This window comes from Nannospalax galili, unplaced genomic scaffold, assembly GCF_000622305.1.
Source record: "Nannospalax galili isolate Female #2095 unplaced genomic scaffold, S.galili_v1.0 scaffold1855, whole genome shotgun sequence".
In the NCBI taxonomy this organism is placed as follows: domain Eukaryota; kingdom Metazoa; phylum Chordata; class Mammalia; order Rodentia; family Spalacidae; genus Nannospalax; species Nannospalax galili.
In genome coordinates this window covers 151,182-172,385 of record NW_008336072.1, presented here as the reverse complement: position 1 = coordinate 172,385, position 21,204 = coordinate 151,182, and the positions used below count along the sequence as shown (strand labels likewise).

The 21,204-nt window shown below is 52.1% G+C and overlaps 1 protein-coding gene across 2 annotated transcripts in view; it reads left to right on the top strand.

Moving 5' to 3' along the window:
• Positions 1–1,679: 1,679 nt before the first annotated feature.
• Positions 1,680–21,204, top strand: part of Gramd4 (GRAM domain containing 4) — a 51,656-nt gene continuing 32,131 nt past the window's right edge. Inside the window, exons 1-2 of one of the 2 annotated variants that reach the window (XM_008830852.3) lie at positions 1,680–1,890; positions 12,734–12,854. In XM_008830852.3, the coding sequence (XP_008829074.1) occupies positions 1,729–1,890; positions 12,734–12,854 (283 nt within the window). In that variant the 5' untranslated portion in view covers positions 1,680–1,728. The remainder of the gene's footprint in view (positions 1,891–12,733; positions 12,855–21,204) is intronic. The other variant, XM_029562388.1, reaches the window with a different exon arrangement.

The window sequence follows — 21,204 nt, the reverse complement described above, 5'->3', positions numbered from 1 at the left end:
CTTCCTTCCTTCCTTCCTTCCTTCCTTCCTTCCTTCCTTCCTTCCTTCCTTCCTTCCTTCCCAGAGTGTCTCATATAGCCCAGGCTAGTCTCAAATTACTAAGTAGATGGTGAGCTTGAACTTCAGTCACCGAAGTGCAAGGATTATAAGATCTCATCGCCACATCTAGTTTTACACAGTGTTGGGGATCGAACCCAAGGTTTTCTGCATGCCAGGCAAGCATTCTACCAATTGAACTGCTTCCCCAGCCTCCAGAGCAATTTCTGATACATTCCAGCCAAGGTCTTGGGGTTTCCCATCTCGGTGAGTCTTGCTGTGGGCCTGGGTGAGCATACTGTCTTATAAAGCAATCTCCAGACTGTGATTGGTCTGCCTATGGAGGGCTCTGTGCTGATGCCCCAAACAGGAAGCTTTTCCCAGCTCGCTGCATGGAGTCTACCTGTTCATTCCCTCAGTACTCTTTGCGTGAAAACAATCTTGTGGTTGATTAGGCCCAGGTTCAGGCTGTTAGCATGTGTCATCTCAAACTCCCAGAATACTTTTGCTTGGTCAGGATCATTTCTCTTTCAGAGAGGCAAGGATCTAAGCTCAGAAAGGCAGCAAACAGCAGAGCAGGCTGGGGCCCACGTGTGTCTGACACTGCTGTGGGGACTCAGGGCTCTCACAGGTATCAGAGGCAGGCTCTGTGGGAGCGCAGCCTGTGGGCCCTGGACCTGGAGCTCCATGGCTTGGTCTAGGATCGGAGCTGTGGCCCTTCCCTACCTGGGCAGCCCTTCTATGGGCCTGAGACCAAGGCCAACTGAACCCTGTGGAAGAACAGCCCCTCCCCACCCCTCCTGGGAGTTTTGAGGGTTGCCAAGGCTCTCCTGGTCCGGTAAGGGTAGAGATAAAGAGAACAGGCCTCCAGGGCATCTCTTGTGTTATAGTACATGCGCTTTGCATGCAGCACACAGCATGCAGTGTGACATGCTGCCAGGCCTCTGCCTGCTCCCCGACCCAGTCCAGTTCTGGGAGGACTTGTCAGAAGAAGTAAGGCCCGAGCTGAGTCTCCAAGGCCAAGCTAGGCTTGGATGGTGAAAGGGAAGGTTGGGCTGACAAAGGCACAGGAGGGTCCCTGCCTGGCTCTACACACTGGGCCAACAGAGAGTCTGCAAAGGCAGGCTTGATGCTTGCTGAGGCCCAGCCCTGGTGCTGACCCAGGCAGTGCATCCAGCCTAGTCACTTGTGGTTCTGTTTGTTAGCGTTTTGGACAGTGGTCAGCCTCTTCTCCCTTCCCAGCTCCACCTTCTTTCCATGGTCTTGGGTCTGTCATGCCATGGTGGTGCAGACCGGTATGACCAAGAGGGTCCCCGGAGGACCTCAGACTCCTCTTCTCCCTTCCCAGCTCCACCTTCTTTCCATGGTCTTGGGTCTGTCATGCCATGGTGGTGCAGACCGGTATGACCAAGAGGGTCCCTGGAGGACCTCAGGCTTCCTTCTGTGCTGCTGGAGCCTGGGGCAGAAGGAACCTCTGCAGCCAATCAGACTGTCTGTGGTGAGGTGATGGGGAGCCTGCAGGGGGATCTGGCTGGGATGGCCACTGTTGAGCTAGGAACCACTGTCAGCCTAGACATGGGACTGCAGCCAAGTACGGGCAAGGCAGCAGTGGGCAGCCAGTGACATGCCCCTTTCTCTCGCAGGGAGCCCTCCCGTCATGTCCAGGTGAGGCCGAGGAGCACAGTGCTGAACATGCTCAGGAGGTTGGACAGGATCAGGTTCAGAGGCCACAAGAGAGAGGACTTCCTTGACCTAGCGGAGTCCCCAAATGCCTCGGACACCGAGTGTGGAGACGAGATCCCCCTAAAGACGCCGAGGACCTCGCCCCGGGACAGCGAGGAGCTCAGGGACCCTGTGAGTATGCCAACCCCTTCGACTTCTGCAGCCCTTGGTGTGGGTGGAGATATTGTGCCTAGTCTGTAGGTGGCCAAGCTGAGCATGGACGTAGTCAGATCCCCACTGTGCCCAGGCTGGCTATCCCTCCCAACTCACACAGTCGGATTCTTTGTCCCCTTGGCGTGTTCATCACACCCCACAGACACCCAGTGAATGGGCTTGGTGCTTGTCTGGGTGGGACATCTGTCCCACACTTTGTGCAGGGGCTGCCTTTCTCTGCCTTTGTTAGTTGACTTTCTGAGTGGTTGGGAAACATCTCATATAAACAATATTGTGGCCTGGCCCAACCCCCAGGAGCATTGGTGTAGGGATGGGACAGGGCGGGGTTCGTCTGGAAGCTGCTGGCACCCATCTTGTCTGTCTGTTCCAGGATGTGTGTCACTGACCCATGCCACTGGCTGAGCCCTCATCAGCCCATAGAGTGGTCAGTGGCAATGGACTTTTCATTGGGGCAGTAGATATCCCTGGAGAACTCAGCGAGGGCCGGGCTTGGGAACGCACAGACCCAGGGGCCCCTGCCTTCCGGAGCTTGGGTTTCTCAGAATCTGAAGAGTGGAGTGGAGTAAGCAAGCCCAGCACAATGGCCTCTTTGGTCTCAGGCTGGCTGTGGCGTGCACATCTGCTGGTCCCCCTTGCTGCTACTTCAGCATCTCTGAGTATATTTGTTGGCCTGTTGGTTTTCCCTCACAGCCTCTGAGCAGGGTCTTCTTTTCAGATGGGGCTGTGATCACTGGCCTTCCCAGGCTCCTGTATTATTAATGCTTCATAATAGGACGGTGACTGTGAACCACTCCTGGCAGGATTAATAATTTACTTATGCTGCCTCCTAAGAGCCTGGCTATGTGCCTGTGCTGTGGGGCCCGTGGGGTGGGGCCCTTCGTGTTCCCGCCCAGCCTCTGGCCTGTGTGGCTCGTGCTGCCTTCAGCAGTCAAAGGCCACGGCTGATCCCTCAATGTTTGGTCTAGCAGGGGGTGGGCCAGGCACCCAGCTTGGTGTGTCTCTGTGTATAGGTAACATCACTGGAACACAAGGTCTTGTCTTGACAGGAAAGCCGTATCTTACCCAGTGCTAGCATGAGGGGCTTTAGAGTGAGTCTATGGTGCGTATTCAGGGACAAGCACTGGCCTACACACACACACACACACACATACACACACACACACACACACACGAGTTTTGAGTTCAGTGGCCAAAGGGACCTCGCCCAGAGGCAGAAGTGTGGCTGTTCTGGCTCCCGCTCTTGTCCATCTGTGTGTCCAGCCACCTTGCCTGGGTATGGTAGAGTTGGAGCGGATGGTCCTTCCCATTTGGGCGTGTGTACATCTGGGGAAGCCCGAGGTAGTGTGTGGAGAAGAGGGTGTGCACAAACCTCTAGGGCTAGCCAGCCTGACTCAGAGCCTTACTTGGAACCCAGTCAGAAGGAACTTCTGTTGTACAGTGCGCAGATGCTGCTGTGGAAGAACTGGGTGCCCAGGCTACATGATTTCCACACCTCTGTGACATGTGGCTAGCCTGGGACCTCCTGCTGGTGACACAGCCTGGACTGGCACTGACCGAAGGCCCTGAGGCTGTGACAAGCATACTGTGTACAAGGTCTGGGAGCCTCGCGGCAGGCATGGACTTTGGTGTTGGTGGATGGCGGGGCAGGTAGGGGTGTCATGGGTTTCTGTGGCCACCTTGGGCAACATTGGTCAAGGTCTGGGACACCTGGTGAGGAGAGGGCAGACAAGCTGGTGAGGTTGAGGTTTAGGACTCACATTTTAGGTGACTTTGTCTCGACGTTACAGGGGGTGGGTTTGTCCCTGGTGTGTGCTGTGGTCCCCAGGGGTGCTGTGGTGGGTGAACTGCTTTCAGACAGAGAGGAACCAGAGGGTTCAGGTACTGGGCCGGCTACTGCAGTGGGAGTGGAGGTTGCAGGACATGGGGACCTTGACTAGAGGCGTAATGTCTGGGTTTAGGGGTACTGGGAGCCCCTGCAGGAGACGGTCAGGTTTTGGTTTGGTTTGGTTTGGTTTTGAGACAGGGTCTCCTGGTCGCCCTGGCTGGCCTGGAACTCACTATGTAGACCAGGCTGGCCTCAATCTCACAGAGATCTGCCTGTCTCTGCCTCACATGTGCTAGGATTAAAGGCATGAGTCACCATGCCTGGCCTGGAGAGTCAATTTTAAAGCTGATTTCTTTCTTTTTTAAAAAAATATTTTATTAAAACATTTTTATTATACTTTGTGTGTATGAGTGTATGGCCTCCATGTGCGTAAGTGCACCCGTGTTGTGGTAATGCCTGTGGAGGTCAGGAGAGGCCATCAGTCAGATCTGAAGTTGGAGTTATGGATGGTTGTTAGCTACCAGTGGGTGCTGGGAACTGAACTAGGGTCTTCTGCCAAAGCAGCCAGTATTCTTAACCACTGAGCCACCTCTCCAGTCCCTGAAGCTGATTTCTTTAGGGTGACTAGGTTGTGGCAGAAGTTTGGAGAATGTGGACTTCTGGGGACAGGAGAAGGAGAAAAACGGAACATGCCCGGCATAGGGCTGGTTAGATGAGAACTGGGGTGGGATCAGAGAAAAGCGGGCTGTGTTTGGACCACCTTTCATGTGCAGATGACTCCATGAGGTCCTGGCGACCATGTCGATTTCTCAGATGGGCTTGGCATTGGGCTGTAGCTGAGGGCAGAGGGCAGATACTGATCAGACTCCTTCAAATTAGATTGTGGACTTGGGTTCTTGTACCTTGCAGAAGTAGGGGACCCTGAAGGGAAACTACTGTAGGGGTCTGGATGCCAGGAATCATGGGAAATGCCCACCATAGGTTCAGCCCTTTAGGAGAAACAGACCCTGGTCAGAGAGCTGTGCAGGGTTCCACATCACTGATTGTAGAGGACCAGCTTCCACTCTTTGCCCTTTACTTGTCCCTCAGCGCCCACAGATTTTAAAGGGAGCGTGTCTGTCCTGGGCTTGGTTTGGACATTAAGTGAGATAATGCTCATTGGTACTTGGCCTGGGTCTGGCCCATTGTTATCAGGCAGATAGCTAAAATTACTAACAGCTATGAACTAGTGACTCAGACCTCCTTCCAGGTCCAGCCCCTTTGCAAAGCTCTGTCCCTGTTGCAGGTAGACAGTGCTCTGGGATCACGCTCCAGGGGCAGTGCACGCAGCAGATGACGTTCCCCACACCCCAGGTGAGCCCCTGTTGGGGCTCCCTGCTCTGTGTAACCTACCGGAGATGATGTTGTTGGGAGCTTAGACACCAGCACAGAGGCCTCAGTGGTCGGCTAGTTTGATGACAGCCTTGTGGTGGCATCCTCACAGTGTGTAGGGAGCCATTGCCAGTGGCCATTCAGTGGTCTCCAGTGTGTTCTCCACATTGTGCAACCTAAGAGGGACCATACATACTTTCGTGGTCACTCCTGGCGACTTCCGGCCTCAGCCCTTGCCCACTGCCACCCTGCTGTCTCTGTTGTACTGCTGATTCCTTAAAAAGTTTTACGTACATTTATTTATGAATGTATTCTTTGTGCATATGTTTGCGTGCACACAGTGTGCATGTGTGCATACGTCCCTGTCGTGTGTGCCTATGGAGGTCTGAGAACAACTTAATGGAGGCAGTTCTCTCCTTCCACTCTATAGGGCCTGGGGATTGAACTGAGGTGGTCTGGCTAGGCAGCAAGTGCTGGTACCTGCTGAGCCATCCTGCCAGCCCGGCTTTGCCTGTTCTGCACATTTCCCAGCATGTGGCCTCTGGTGTCAGGGCGTTGTTCCTTTACATGACTGAATAACGTCCCGTGGTTTGGGCTGGAGATGAAGTTTAGCAGTAGAGTGCTTGTCTAGTGTGTGCAAGGCCCTAGGTTCAATCTTAACTATAACAAGAGCAATACAAATCTATCTGTCTATCTGTCCATCCATCATCTATCTATCTATCTATCTATCTATCTATCTATCTATCTATCCATCCATCCATCAATCTATCATCTATCATCTATCTATCTATCTATCTATCTATCTTTCCATCCATCCATCCATCAATCTATCATCTATCATCTATCTATACCTTATAGCACATCACATGTATAATCTGAGCACTTGGGAGGCTGAAGCAGATTGCCACGAGGCCAGCCAGGGCTACATAACAAGCTGTCTCAAAAAACTAAGCTGAATAAATAAATAACGCGCCATGGTTTGGATGGACCACATTATATATAATGGTGGACGTAAGGTTTCTTTCCACCTTGGCTTCTCATGAACATCTGTTTGCATCTGGAGTCTCTGGGTATCATGGAGACCCTGTGCTTTACTTCCGAGTGTCTGACACCCTGTTTTCCCAGTAACTGAGCCATCCTCCATTCCCATGTGCAGGGTCGGGGCACTCCCTGGTTGGGGTAGCACAGCCAGGCCCCATTCACTGAAGCTCTGCGGAGCTTGTCTCTGACTCAGCAGCCACTTACTGTCCCATTGGGGAACGTGTTGCTGCTTCTCCTGACCTCTGCACTGAGGGACACGTGTGCCCTCCAGCCTGCAACATTGCATGATCAGTGAGCCTCATGCCTAACATAGACCATGTCCTGCTGGTGTGAGAGTGCTGGGACCTCTGACGGCTGCTGAGGGCTGCCTGCCTCCAGGTAGTGCAGTTTACCCCCGTGACTCTTGCCCCCAGCATGGGTATTCTCCAGCTCTTTTGTGTGCTAACCCAAGCAGAAGCAGCAGCTCCCAGCAGCTTTGGCCTGCCTGGCTTTTGCTACGAGACTGGTGTTCATCTTTGCATTCACTTTATTTATTACTTAAACTTGTAGTGGTTACAGCATAGCCTCAGTTCATGTCGAGGCTCCCGACTCCAGATCACGGTCGCTCCTCTGAGTCTGAGAAGGGGGACTCTGGGGCCCTCAGAAGGATCCAGCACAGTATCCTGGGGCCTTATCACCCCCATTGAAGTCCCTGGTCAGCTGGTCAGATTCCTCAAGTCCACCCTCACTGCTGTTGGGGTACAGAGACTCCTAGATGAGCTATGACCCCCTTCCACCATCGGAATCCACATACTGAGCAGAAATTCTGAGGCCCAGGCACCGGGCTAGCCATCTACAGATGTAGATGCAAGCATTCAGCTGGCCATCTAGGGATGTGCTGGCTACTTTTGACAGGAGGTTACTAGACACATCAGGTTGATGCTTATGCCTCTGCCCCAGGACCGAGAGCCGCCTTCCCTGCCAGCCCCCACACCCGTTGTCTGCTGTTGCACAACCACACTGCTTCCTTCCTGGCTTGCAAGCTGGGCTGCACTGGTATATCTCCAAGCTTCCTTCTTACCCCCATCACTTGGAATCCACCCTTCCTTGGGCTGACATGCTAAGAACAGAGAAGCACTGTTGAACTGGTGTCCTGGATTGTTTTGAAAACTGACATTTTCTATAGGCTCCATGCTAGCCAGGGTGTTGGAACTTGGTCTTGCTCCGAGAGGGAAACACCTATATCCAGGACATAAAGAGAGCTAGGGTGTTTGTGCCATGCCTTAAGGCAACCCCTTCTAGGGCTATTGTCTAGATTAGGACACTGAGACCCTGAGTGGGTATTACACCCAAGGCCATACTACAGGTCAGTGATGGGGCCAGGTGGGACTGGGCACAAGGTTCCAGTTCCTTAGGTTAACTCTTGATGGAGCACAGGGTCTGGAGGTGCTCAGACTCTTCTCCTCACCCTTCCCTACTGATTCATATTCCAGACACTCATCTCCTAACACCTGGGTTACCCTCCTTCTGGTCATACGTGGGCATTGTTTTCATTTGGAGCCTTGGGATGTTTCTCATGGGAACAGTGTTGTGTCCAGCGCAGTTTGTCCTCGGCCCCTACCCTCAGGGCACCGCCTCCCATTGTCAGGGCAGGGGCTTAAGATGAGGGGAAATGGGTGCACATCTGGCTTTGTCCCTGGTCACTAGCTGTCAGTCCCTCAGTTCCTTCCTCTTCCCTTAATGGACATGGCTGTGTGAGGGCTGCTAGGGGCTAAAAGATGTGGACGCTGGCCGGGGTTTACAGCCCTCTGCCTGTGCTCGGGGTTGTGTCCTTACTGTAGATGAAAGCCCCCAGGTACTGTAGAATGAGGACAGTCATTTCTTAGGGTGCCTCCACCCCTCTTTTCCCTCCAGCATCCCTTGAGGAGACCCTGGGAAGACTTGGTGGTGAGAGGGCAAAGCGTGAGATGGATGGGTAGGACAGGCTGGCAGTACTGGCTGCAGGGGGCTGTGTCCTGTCTTCAGCACAGTGCTGTGCTGGGGAGTGCTTGGTTCTTGTTTTATGGAGTCCTCTGTGCTATATAACTCTTGACAGTTACCTAACATTTTAACAGTTATCTACCTGGGCGAGGCCTCAGTTAGCCTGCATGTTCTGTGCCCATGCCTGGGCCAGCCTCTGGCCACTTAGAATGCCAGAGGGTGTCTCAGCTGGTGGGGACAGCAGACAGGCCTGCTGAACCCAGTGGTGGTACTGGTGCTGTGAGTCTGCAAGTGAGCAGAGCAAGTGAAATATTTAACATGTTTCCTTGCAGACAGGCCCAGTGGAGGGCAGGCTAGACCAGCTGGGCATGTGGGGCACTCTCTGGGCATGAGGCAAGAACAGGGCTGCAGAGCTCCTGGGCTGCTGGATCCCATTTCAGGTTAACACTGACCTACTTCTAGAGACTGCCTTGCTTACCACGCGGGGGGCCAGGTGGCTATGTGACTTAAACACAGGGAAAGTGGGGAAACGTGTAGAAATTGCATAGGCAAGAGGCCTAGAGAACAGGAGATAGAGATGAAGAGATCAGGGTGCATTGTGGAACCAGCCTGGGTAGAGGCGCTGGTTCAGGGGGTGGACAGGTGGTGGGAAGACATGATGGGACAAGGTTAAAGCTGGGTGCTGACTGGGGTTGTATGGCCCAGAGCTGGGTTAGCAATGAGCTGGTCACAGGTGGCTGGAGTTTGTGTCTGAGACTGAATTTTTTTTTTTTGTAAGAGGTTTTTTTTAAAATTAAAAATTAATGTATTTGAAGAGGGTGTCAGATCACCTGGCATCAGTTAAGGCTGGTCGGTTGTGAGCTGCCATGTGGGTGCTAGTGCCTGGACCCTGGGCCTCTGCAGGAGCAGCCAGTGGTCTTAACTGCTGAGCTTCACCTGGCATCAGTTAAGGCTGGTCGGTTGTGAGCTGCCATGTGGGTGCTGGTGCCTGGACCCTGGGCCTCTGCAGGAGCAGCCAGTGGTCTTAACCGCTGAGCCGTCTCTCCAGCCCCTTAAGATTTATTTGTATTCACTGTTCTTGCAGAGGACCCAGCCCCCACATGGTAGCTCACAAGTCTTTGTAACTCCAGTTCCAGGAATGTCTATCGCCCTCTTCTGGCCTCCTCAGGCACCAACATGCATGTGGCACACATACAAGCAGACAGACACTCATAAAAGAAAAATAAGTTAATTAAAAATTTAAAGAGATTTACTCTTATTTATGTGTGTCTATGTGAGTATATGCCATGTGGGTGTGGGTACCCACAGAGACCATAAGAAGGTGCCGGGTTCCCTGAGGCTGGAATTATAGGCAGTTGTGACGTGGGTGATAGAAACTGAACTTGGGGCTTCTGGAAGAGCAGACAGTGCTCTTAACTGCTGAGCCATCTCTTCAACCCTGATTTTTAAAAAAATCATTATTGTTACTATTATTATTATTGTAATAGGAAGTGTTTTAAATGATCAACACACTTGAACTAGGAGTATGTGTGTGCCCCGTGTGCCCTTCCTAGACCCTCACCACTTCAGACATCCGATCACCCATTGGCCTTTAACACATAATAGGCTAGACGTAAGGGCCGGAGACAGGCAGTGCTTTTGGGGTTTGGCTGTGGGTTTGACAGAGAGCCTCATCCTGTGCATCTGGGGCCCTGCACACAGGCTGCTACAGCCTGAGTCATAGTGAGTCGTTTTCTGGCTCACTGAGCTTGTCTGTGGCTGGCTGGGGCTGAGCCACCTGTGGACAGATGACCGCATGGTATTTCCAGGCCAGGGTTCTGGTTCTGCACCTGGTGGCCAACTTTCTGGGGTCTGTTGCTTTAGATAGTGGGGCACAGGTGGAGACATGTGCTCGTTGGGGCCCTTAGAGCTTTTCTCCTCCTGGACAGGGACTTTGGGGTGCTGGGGTGCTCTGAACAGGTACCTCCAGTGTTCCATATCTGTCAGCATGGGTCTTGGTGGTGGCACTGGGCAGCACCTGTGGGCCCCTTGTGGACCAGGCAACAGAAGCTGCCCTTCCTTTAGTTGTTCCCAGTCTTCATGTGTCACCAGCCAGGTCCGGGGGGCAGCAGGTGACCAGGGCCTGGTCCCTGTCCCTACAGACAAGTGTTCTGGTAAGTAGAGCAGCCAAAAGTACAAGCAAGCTAGGTGCTCAGGTGGGGTATCCATGGGCTGGAGGGCCTTGCCCAGAGCCCCTGGTCTCTGCCAGTCCCTTAATCCCAGGCTGTGACCCTCTAAAAGGGGCACATATCCACAGGGCTGTCCACACACATGGCCTATTGTCTTGCAGTGGTCTAGGCACCCTGGTAAGGTGGTCAGGGCCCCTCTGTAGCTGGTGGGGAACTTGTGTGCCATTTTTTTTTTGCCAGGTCAGTAGCAGAATGCAGCTGTAGAGGTGACCACGTGAGTGCCCACTGTGTCCCGGGCAGGCCTGGTTGTACTGGGTGGGGCTGCTTTCTTTCCCTGTGGTCAGCAGGATGCATAGCTGTGCCCGATACCTATGGCAGTGGCGGTGGGACTGTCCCTGGAGCCAGCCCTCTGCTGGCATGGATCTTGGTGGTGGCACAGGGACAGGACAGTGGTAGGATTTACTCTCTGGGAAGCTGTGTTGGTTTCTTTTCTATTGCTGTGACAAAACACCATGGCCAAGACAGCTTACAGAAGGAAGCGCTTATTGGGCTTACGGTTCCTGAGGGTAAGAGTCCATCATGGGGGAGACATCTGAGCACTCACATCTTCAAGCAGGCACAGGAAGCAGCAAAGGGAAACTGGAAGTGGGGCAAGGCTGAGAGCTGTCCTGGCCCACAACCAGTGATGTGCTTCCTTCGACATGGCCGTACCTCCTCCCATGACCTTCCCCAAGCAGCACCACCAACCAACCAAGTGTTCAAATACTTGGGCCTATGAGGGACATTGTCCTTCAAACCACCACAAGAGCCAACAGGAGGGACCTGGGGGGGGGGCGCATGCTCACTCTGACTCCCAGAGGCCTCGCCTTTGCTCTGGAGCCGGTTTCCTCTCTGTACTTGGTGTAGGATAGACATCCTTGGGCTTCCGTTGGAAGGGTGGCTGTCTGTGCTTTGGTTGGGATATAGTGCACTCCAGGCATCTGGCCAGAGTAGCTCTGTGGTTTCTCCTCCGCAGTACCACGGTCAGTACTGCTTTCGTCAAGAGGCTTGGGTGCTGTGGTGGTTTGAATGAGAATGTCCCCCATAGGCTCCAAGTACTTGGACATTTTGTCCCCAGATGGTGGTGCTTTTTTGGGAGGTCTTAGAAGGTGTGGCTATCCTGGAGGAGACATGGCACTGGGGGTGAGCTTAGTTCTTAAGCCTTGCCAGTTGCTCTCCAGTCGCTCTCTTGCTTCCTGTGCCTGCTTGAAGATGTGAGAGCTTAGCTTCTGCTGCTCCTGCTCCAGCCACCTCTGCCACCATGCCTCCCTGCCACAATGGACCATAATTTCCCTGGAACGTGAGCTCAAATAAACTCTTCCTTCCATAAATTGTTTTGGTCGGTGTCTCTGTCACAGCAACAGAAAAGTGACTAATGCAGGTGTGATGGTGTACACTAGCCCCAGTGCCGGGAAGGCAGAGGCGAGAGGATCATGAATTTGAGGCTAGCTTGGACTGTATGGTGAGACCCTGTCTCAAAAACAAAACAACAAAAAAGAGGCTTAGGACCTCACTTAGGGCTCCCCCCCCTTTCTCTCTTCAACTGTGTATGTTTGCTGTGCATGTGTGTGGACGCACATGTGTGCACATGCATGTGGAGACCCGAGTCATCATCCTCGATCATTCTTCCACCTCACTCATTGAGGCAGGGTCTCTTAATCATACTTAGGGCTTGTCGGTATGCCTAATCTCGGCTGGCTGGTTTGCTCTGGGGATCTCCTGCCTCCACCTCCCAGACTGGATTACAGGTGGGGCACTATGCGCCCCCAGGCTCCGTGGGTTCTGGGAGCCCAACTCTGGCTTTCACTCTTGTGTGGCAAGTGCTTATACCACTGAGCCATCTCCCCAGCCCTCATTTAGGATTTTGGTTTTCGAGTTATTTCTTTTTAAAAATTTTTTACTTATTATTTTTATTTTATGTATATATGTGTATTGCCTGCATGTGTGTAAGTGCACCCATGTCATGCAGTCCCCATGGAGGACAGAAGAAGGCGTCTGATCCCCTGGTATTAGAGTTATGGGTAGTTGTTAGCTGCCATGTGGGTGCTGGGAATTGAACCCCCATCTTCTGCAAGAACAGCCAGTGCTCTTAACCACTGAGCCGTCTCTCCGGCTCTTGAGTTATTTCTTGAAGTCAACCTCACTTCAGGTCTGAGACTCATGCCGTCTGAGATCCTGAGGTGGGCAGGTGTGCGGGCACACAGTTTTAGAGCCGTATTTCCTTGTCCCGTAGGTTCAAGAAGATTCAGGTGGGGGGGTCCTGTGATTGTTATGCTGACCTTATGCCCTGGATGCCACAGCTGCTGTTCCCAAGACCCCGGGGTCCCCTAGAACCAATGGGGGGAGTCAAGCCAGGCTGCTTCTGTGTCGCCCTCTGAGCGCTGTGTTTTCCTTCTAGGCTGGTCCAGGGACTCTCATCATGGCGACAGGGGTCCAGGAGTTTAGCAGGACAGAATTTGATCGACTGAACGAGATCAAGGGTCACCTAGAAATCGCCTTACTGGAAAAGCACTTCCTACGTGAGTACCAGAAAGTGCTAATAGGGGACAGGCTATTGCTGGGGCGAAGGCCGAGCCAGGGCTGCTGTCCCACTGATGTGCCTGTCATCAGGATCCCTGTTGCTGGGCTGGTGGGTGAGAAGGAGTATGTTTGGACAATCGTGTGTGAGCCCAAGAGTGTGTGGGGACAGGTGTAGGCAGGGACAGGTGTGGACTTGGATTTCAAACTCTTAGGACATTGAAGTTCCCACATAGCACTTTCTTCCTGAGCTTGTGTCTGTCACTTGTTGCTTCATGGACCCCAGCCTTGGCTTGTGCTTCAAGGGTGGGGTGAGCGAGGGAAAGGAAGGACGTGGTCCACAGAAACTGGGGTGATTTTAGTGAATCTGGGACAGTGTTTCTCCAGCAGTTCATTGAGACTTTTTCAGAGCTTTTTTGGAGGAATCTGTTACTTATCAGGAAGGAGGAAGCGACCCAGGACTCGGTTGTCCGCTGGCCTTGCCCACCTAGCCCGTGCTCCCCAGGTCCCCACCTCTGGGTTACGGAGAGTGGAGGGCCCATTGCAGTTGGGGCCCTTGGATATCTTGGTGATTGCTATTTCTCCTCACCTCCGTGTCTGCTTGGTCTTTCTGGTGAGGAAACTGAGGCATGGGTGACTAAGTCACCCTGCCAGTGGGTAGGGTCCTCAAAGTAGTATAGGCTTAAACCGGGCCAACCAGCCCCAAAGCCACGTGTGTAATTCAGCTGCAGGACACAGTGTTGTCATAGCTGTGCGGGATCCAGGCTATGAGAAAGCAAGATTGGAGGAGCGCTTCAGCCCTGTGTGCCCAGAGCTGGTCACTGTGACCTGTGCAGTCAGGCCAGGCCAAGGGGAGGGGCCTCGGTTGTGATGGCCAGTGCTTGGCCAGAGGCAAGACATTAGGATGGTGTTGTGAGAATTTTCTTCCTAGAGGGGACTAGACAACACCTACCCCCTCCTTCTGAGGTCCTAATGACAAACCACAGTTCAATTCTACCTCAGTTCCCCCAGGCTTGCTTAGGGAGTAACTGGGTGGTTCCCCAGAGCAGCCCGCATGGCTGATGGCTTCCCCGAAGCTGAATGAATGGAGCCCCTCTCCCAGTCCACCTCAATCTATATACTCCAGCCCTTCCCTGAGACCACATACAAGTCATTGCCTACTAGGTAGGGAGGAGTGGCTGGATGCGCAGGTGAGGGTCACGTGACTCTCCCTGCCCCTCCTTCTAGGAGAGAAGTCAGCAGCCAACAAGCCCGGCTGTGATGATGTTTTGCAAGTGAGCACAGCTGAGCTCAGGAAGATGGTGGCAGTTTGGCTTGGAGAGGGCTACTGCACACGGGGGGCGGGGAGGAGCTGCCTGTGTACCCATCACTCGGGAATACTTGGAAGTTGCAGCATGAAGCCGGCCAGAGTCCACAGGGGTGTGGCCCACAGCTGATGGATCATGAAGAAATGGGCCCAAAGCCCATAGGAGGCTGCTCGGCCGTGGGACAGCATTTCTGGCTCCCTAGGATGGAACCCACAATTATTGCCCCAAAGAGCCATCCCGCCCTGCTCCGTGGTGGCTCTTAATGTGGGGGTGTGGCATCCACTCTGGCATCACGGAGGCAGCTCTGAGCAGTTTTTTTTTCTAACTGTGTGTGCAGAAATAGTTGAGCCCTGGCCGACTTCCACACCTGCTTCGGCAGGAGCGATTCTAGGCCAGGCTGGCGTCGGTCCTTCCCTTCGCTGGTGTGCCGGGCAAAGCCCAGCCAGTACCCTATCCCTTTATCTGTAAATATTTTAGTAGGTAGCTCAGTATGTTTTAGAGACAAAAGCTGAGATTGCAAGATGGTAAACAGCAGCGGACTGCTTTTCTTTGATTTCACTGGAGATCCGGCAGGAGCTTGGATTTCCCCACAGGCTTGTGGTTTTTCGACAGCTCTGAATTGGGTCCGTGGGTGGGGATGGCTAGTGTGTCTCCTCAGTCTTTTGGTGGCTTCTCTCTCTGTCCTTGTCCTTGATGACTGGCTCCCGTGGACTACTGTCCTGCCTGCTGTGCTTACCCTATGTAGTGGTGGACGTGGTCAGTCTTTGGAGTGGACCTTTGATTGTGTTGTCATGTGTCGACCCGAGGCTCGCTCTCACGTATCACGGTAATTGCCAGATGTCGTTATTTCATCAGAGTTTGCAAAACGGTCATTTTCTAGTTCTAGTTCTGTGGTTCTTGTTCCATTGATTAATCAACACAGTTCTGAAAACAAATTTCCCATTGCCTTGAAGTGTGGTTCGTGTGGGGAAGGTTGGGACACATGAGTTTTCCCCTTTTATGGACCAATTTTAAGGTAATGATTTGAGGGCTGGAGAGATGGCTCAGAGGTTAAGAGCGCTGGCTGCTCTTGCAGAGGACCTGGGTTCGAGTCCCAGCACCACATGGTGGCTAACAACCATGTTTAACTCCAGTTTCAGCAGAATCTGACGCCCTCTCTGATCTTTGAGGGCATTGCATGACACCGGTGCACTTACGTGCAGGCATTACACATAAAATAAAAATTAAAAATAATAAATAATGTAATGATTTGAACCCTCTGCCGGAGACCAGTGAGGTGCCCCACCTTCACGTTTTAGAATCACCCATAGCCCATGCAAGGAGGTACATTGGCAGTGTTATGATCATGTGGTTTTGACCCATGGGTGCTTGGAAAGTTCTGCCTCTGGGCTGTGGGTGCCTCATCTCTTGGCTTCGGAGTCTTTTTTGCAGTGTGACAAGATAGTCCAGGCCCCTTGCAACCATTTCTTGTCTGAATGCTGGAATTAACTACTTACCAAGGCAACCCTGGGTCTTTCGGGTGGAAGGTGATCTTTAGACACCATCTGCAGATTCCAGGGTGTTCACTGTAGCTGGAGGCCATCGGATGTTGATCTTTTTAGAATGACCAGGGCTAGGGCAGGATGAGTTCACGTGGGTAACCCAGTAGCAGCAGGTGTTCGGAACTCCTGGGTGTCTGTTGGACCTCACTGGGCTCTTGCTGCATCTTCTGCCTGATGCCGACAGTCCTGGTTCTCTGAGGGAGTACCAGCCTTGCCCATTTGTATGTAGCAATGATACATGCAGATCTCTGAGCATGGTGGCTCATACTTGTAATCCAGCATTCAGGAGACTGAGGCAGGAGTGCTACACTGTCTTAGGCAAGCCAGGGATACAGTTGGGACCTTGTCTCAGAAAGCAAAATGAAAACAAAAACGAAACCCACCACGGCCACCACCAACCTTGGGCCCACTAAGCTGGTTTCTGGTTTCAAGGGTTTTTCCCTGAGGGGACGTCTCACTCCAGAAGCATCAGTTCCTTCATTTGAAGAGTCACCCGCACCCTCCGTCTCCATGGCTGACCCTGCTTGATTGTTTCTCTGCATGGCCCTTTTCTTGGCACTTTAGATGCTTAGAGATCGCCTTTGTTTTACTTCAGTTTGTTTTGATCTTATTTCAGACTTAGAAGAAAGTTATAAAAATAGCACAAAGTTTTTTTTTCTATGTATTTTTCACGTGGTTATTCCTCAAAGGGTCACGTTTGCCACATTCGTCTGTCTGCAGTTTTTATCTATCTGCCTAGCCCCCTCCCATCCAACCATCTCTCCACTATGCAGGCACGCGTCCATCCACCCATTTATCTATCTCCCACCCACAGGTCCATCTCTCATCTACCCGTTTATTCACACACACATCCATCTATCTGCCCACACACCCATTCATCTGCCCACATGTCCATCCATCTATCCACTAACATCCATCCATCTCCTGCCCACCCATATCAGTCCACCCACACATCCACATTCCATCCATCCATCCATCCATCCATCCACCCATCCACTGACATGCATATCCATCGCCTACTCACCCACTGATCCATCATCCATCTGTCCATCTGTCTATACATTTTTTTCTGAGTTGTCCTGATGGTCTGTTACAGACATAGTGTTTCTGAGTTCTAAATACTCTACAGTGTTTTCTAAAAGCAAGCATATTTCCCTATATATTATATGCAGCTGTCAACATTAGGAAATTAGCATTGATACAGTGTTTTTTGTGGGGTACTTTACTGCGATCTCACCATTGTCCCCATTAATGTCCCTTATAGTAAAATAAAGTTTTGTCCATGAGTGTCCAGCTTTTTTCTGATACAGGCATTTTTGAGGTGTGCAGTCGGCTGTGGCAGAGTGGGCTGGGTTTTGCCTTTTGCTCCTCACAGAGACCCAAGTCATACAGTTTTGTCATGTCACAGACACAATGTACTGCTCTTTGTGCCCATCAGGACATGCAAGATATCATATCTCATTCTGCATGATGCTGAGGGTTCCTTTTCAAATTAGATTAAATTCTTTTTTAAAAGACATTTTATTTATTATTTTTATTTTATTGTGTACAAGTGTATTGCCTGCATGTATGTGAGTGCACCCGTGTTGTGCAGTGTCGCGGGGGTCAGAGGAGGGCTTCAGATTCCCCTGGAACTGGAGTTAAGGGAGGTTTGTAGCCGCCATGTGGGTGCTGGGAATCGAACCCGGGTCCTCTACAAGAGCAGTCGATGCTCTTAACTGCTGAGCCATCTCCCCAGCCCCTCAAATTAGATTAAATTCTTATAACAACTGTCTAGAATTGTTGCACTGGGGGTGTATGCAGCTCAGCAGTAGAGTACTTGCCAAACGTGTGAGGCCCTGGGCTCCTTCCACAGTGCTGGAAAAAATCCAACAACAAAACCCTACACGCATGTTTACAGTAGCATGAACCTGTAGTCCCAGCACCGGGGAGGCTGAGGTCAGGAGGTCATTTGAGTTCTGGAATTCAGTGCCAGCCTAGGCAGCATAGGAAGGCCCTGCTTCAAAAGAAGATAAACAAGGTAAGGTCAAGTTATACAGAGAACTTGAGTCTCCCAGTGCCTGCTCCTTCCCATCCTCTGTGGAGTTTTCTTCTAATTTATGCTGATTCCCTCCACTGATCTTCTTGTTTGGTCTTTGCTTCCCCTTTAGATAAATGTCAGCACACTTGCCCTTTGCTCACGTTTGTGTCCTATCCTGGCAGTCACTCGACAGTGGTACTAGAGATAGTCCTGGTCTAGAGCTGGTCCCGGTCTGCTTTCTACGTCCCGAGTCCCTTGTGGTTGACCTTCTGTTCCCTGTTGATGAATGATTATACCATCTCTAGCCCTTCTGCCTTGGGTGTTAGTTACAGGTGGCTAAGCTCTTCCCAAGCCTTCTGCACCATAAGGATGGGGTAGGACCTATTTTTATGCCCCAGGCTTGGTGTCTTGGGTGTAGTGGGTGCTGAGGAATTGTAGAAAAGCCTGGCGGAGGTGGAGTTCGCACAGCCCAGCCTGTGCCTCTCCCCAGCGTGGCATCCATCCCAGCTCCAGGGGAATACGCTGAATGAGAAGAGGTTCTTATACAATCTTGGGACAAAGATGTTCTGGTTGTCCCTAAGCCCACACACAGCATGTGCTGGCCTGGTGATCCCGACCCCTCCTGGTCTGCAGGGGGAGTTGCAGTATGCAGGGTGGAAAGAGCTGCCTGCTGGCCTCGGGACCCAGGCTTCTGGCTCTGTTTCCTCCCCTCATTAGCTCGACATGAGCGTTTACCAGTTTAGGGCTTCAGCTCCGGTCCATAAGCTCCTAAGTGATTATTGTTAAAATTCAATTCAGCTCTCTCACTCTTCATGCAGGAGAGGAGACAGCCCAAATGCACAGCGGGCTTCTTCGGTTGTTAAATATTGAAGAGTGCAGATGTTCCCCCGAGAAAATGACGCGGGGTGAAGAAGGTGAAGTTGAAATGTGCCTTCACCCCAGCCGATGGCAGGGGCCCAAGTTTGTTAAAGAACATTAATAAATGAACAGCGGCATCCATTTTCAGCGAGCCCAAGATGCATTTTACTGGCTTGTTCCTTGATGGGTGCATTCTGTTCCAGGCCTTCCATACCTGAGTCTGCATTTATTGATTGCTTGCTGCATGCAGGCTCTGGGAAGTGAGGTTTCTCCAGTGTCGTAAGGCACAAACATAGCCCCTACCCAGTACAACTTAACTCTATGTTTAGAGTTGGATTTTGGAATTGAAGTGCTTCAGGACCTTTCAAGGGTTGCTGGGCTGGGCTGTAGAGAGCTCCTTCTCAATGGAGGGTCCCTCTTCTCCCTTTGGTAATGAAGGTTTGCTGGTACCTCCCTGGTCAGGTTGAAGGAGGCTCCCCGAGGGTGCTGGACCCTGTCTCTGGGCCACTGCCGCCAGCACAGCAGTATATGTGAATTCCCAATGGAGACAGCCAGTGGGCAGTGTGATCCCTAAAGTGTGATTCCTAGATCGACCCTGATGCTTCTGGAAGGCCTCTTCCTGCTCAACACACAGGGGGCAGAGTGAGTGATCCTTGCCCTGTGGGAGGACTTCTGGAGGAAGCTAGCAAGGAGGAAGACAGTGGGCCACTGCTTTCCAGGGCACGAAGGGCCTCTGGATACACAGATGCAACAGAGGTACCGGGCTGCACAGGACAGCTCTGGAGTGGCTGGCCCGGGTGATTTGAGGCGAGTAAGGGCCTCCTCCCCATCAGCCTCCAGAAAATAGAAGGATCAGGAGCTTCCAGGATGTGCTGAAGGCACGAGGCAGCCTTGAGGCTAGAGACGGAACTACTGTGGCATTTACCAAATGTGCCTGGAACCTCCCACCAGACCAGGGCCTGAAGATGTCTTGCTGGGGGCTCAGCCTCCTAACTCTACCCCTCCTGTTAGTTCAGTGCCCGGGTGCTCAAAGATAAGCCTGGGGCGAGGCTGGGTGGGTCTGCATCTGCCCTCTGTGAGGTGTAGTGAGGACACTGGGAGCGAGGGAAGAAACGGAGACAGAAAACAGGGATGAGCGAGATGCCGAGGTCCTCTAGAACGTTTTTCTCCAATTTAAAAGATTTAAATCGACTACTAAGAAAATGAAAGATCTGACCCATTGGGCTTATAGGTTTATGTCTCTAGGTCTGGGAATGTGGCTTAGTGGTAGAGTGCTTGCTTAGTGTGCATGAGGCTCTGGGATCCATATCCTGCACTGGGGAAATATATTTAAAATATATTTATTCTTTGGTTTTTTTTTTTTTTTTTTTTTTTTTTTTCGTCCGTTTTTTGAGACAGGGTCTCCTTGTAGCCCCAGCTGTCCTGGAACTCACCATGTAGACCAGGCTGGCCTCGAACTCACAGAGATCCGCCTGCCTCTGCCTCCCAAGTGCTGGGATTAAAGGTGTGTGCCTCCACGCCCTTTCAATTTTTATGTTATGTGTAGTTAGAGATCCGCCTGCCTTTGCCTCCCAAGTGCTGGGATTAAAGGTGTGTGCCGCCACGCCCTTTCAATTTTTATGTTATGTGTAGGAGTGTTTTGCCTACATGTATACAGTGTACCCATGGTGTGAAATGCCCACAGAGGCAAGAAGAGGGCGTCAGATTCCTGGAACTGGAGTAAACGGATGGTTGTTAGCTGCCATGTGGGTGTTGAGAACTGAACTCAGCAGCCAGTGCCCTTAACTCTCTGAACTATCTCTCCAGCCCCAAAATATACTTTTTAAAAAGTCTTCCTTGTAGAGGAAGTATTTGGCTCCAAGACTCCTCCTTGCCCAGGACAGGATGCTTTGAGCACAGAGGCTGACCTCGTTCACCAATCCCCTAGCCAGCCTGTAGCTCACACCTCAGAGGAGAAACTCGAGTCCCCTGGTGCTGGCTACTGGCACTTCTCCCAGGTCCAGGGCTCCTACAGTATTGGGGTGATGTGATAAAGTCATAGGAGAGTCACGCTTGCTCACCTGTTGTGTCACATGTGATGGCTCCATGTCCTGTGGTCTGGCGGTATGCTTTGGGTAATGACAGTTTATTTCCATGAGAAGTCTTAAATCAGGAACCTTGCCCTTCTCTGTGGCATCTCTGTGGACTCACGTCCTGCCCTGTGGAGCACAGCATTAGCTCCCAGGGCCATGAGTGGGGGGTGTGCCACCCCTGCTTCTGGTTGGCATGACTGAGGTCTCGTGTGGGCAGTTGACAGAGAAGTCACGTGGATCAGCAGCTTTCCATCCCCTTCCACTCCCAGTGATCCCCTCCATCTGTATGGAGATGTGCTGTGGAGTGGGCACTCAACCCTGTCCATTTGTCTCCACTAGCTGGACTTTACAGGATGGAGAGAAGGTGCTGCTGCCTCATCTGTGTATCCCAGTGTGGGCCCAGAGCCCAGCAGCTGCAGGGTGCTCTGTACACATCTGGGTAGGTGGTGGATGGATGGCCGAATGGATTGCTGTTTGTATCAGCCAGTGCAAGCCCTTGAATGCCCAGCGGGTGATGGATGGAGGACAGATGGATGGAGGCGCTGTCCTCTCTC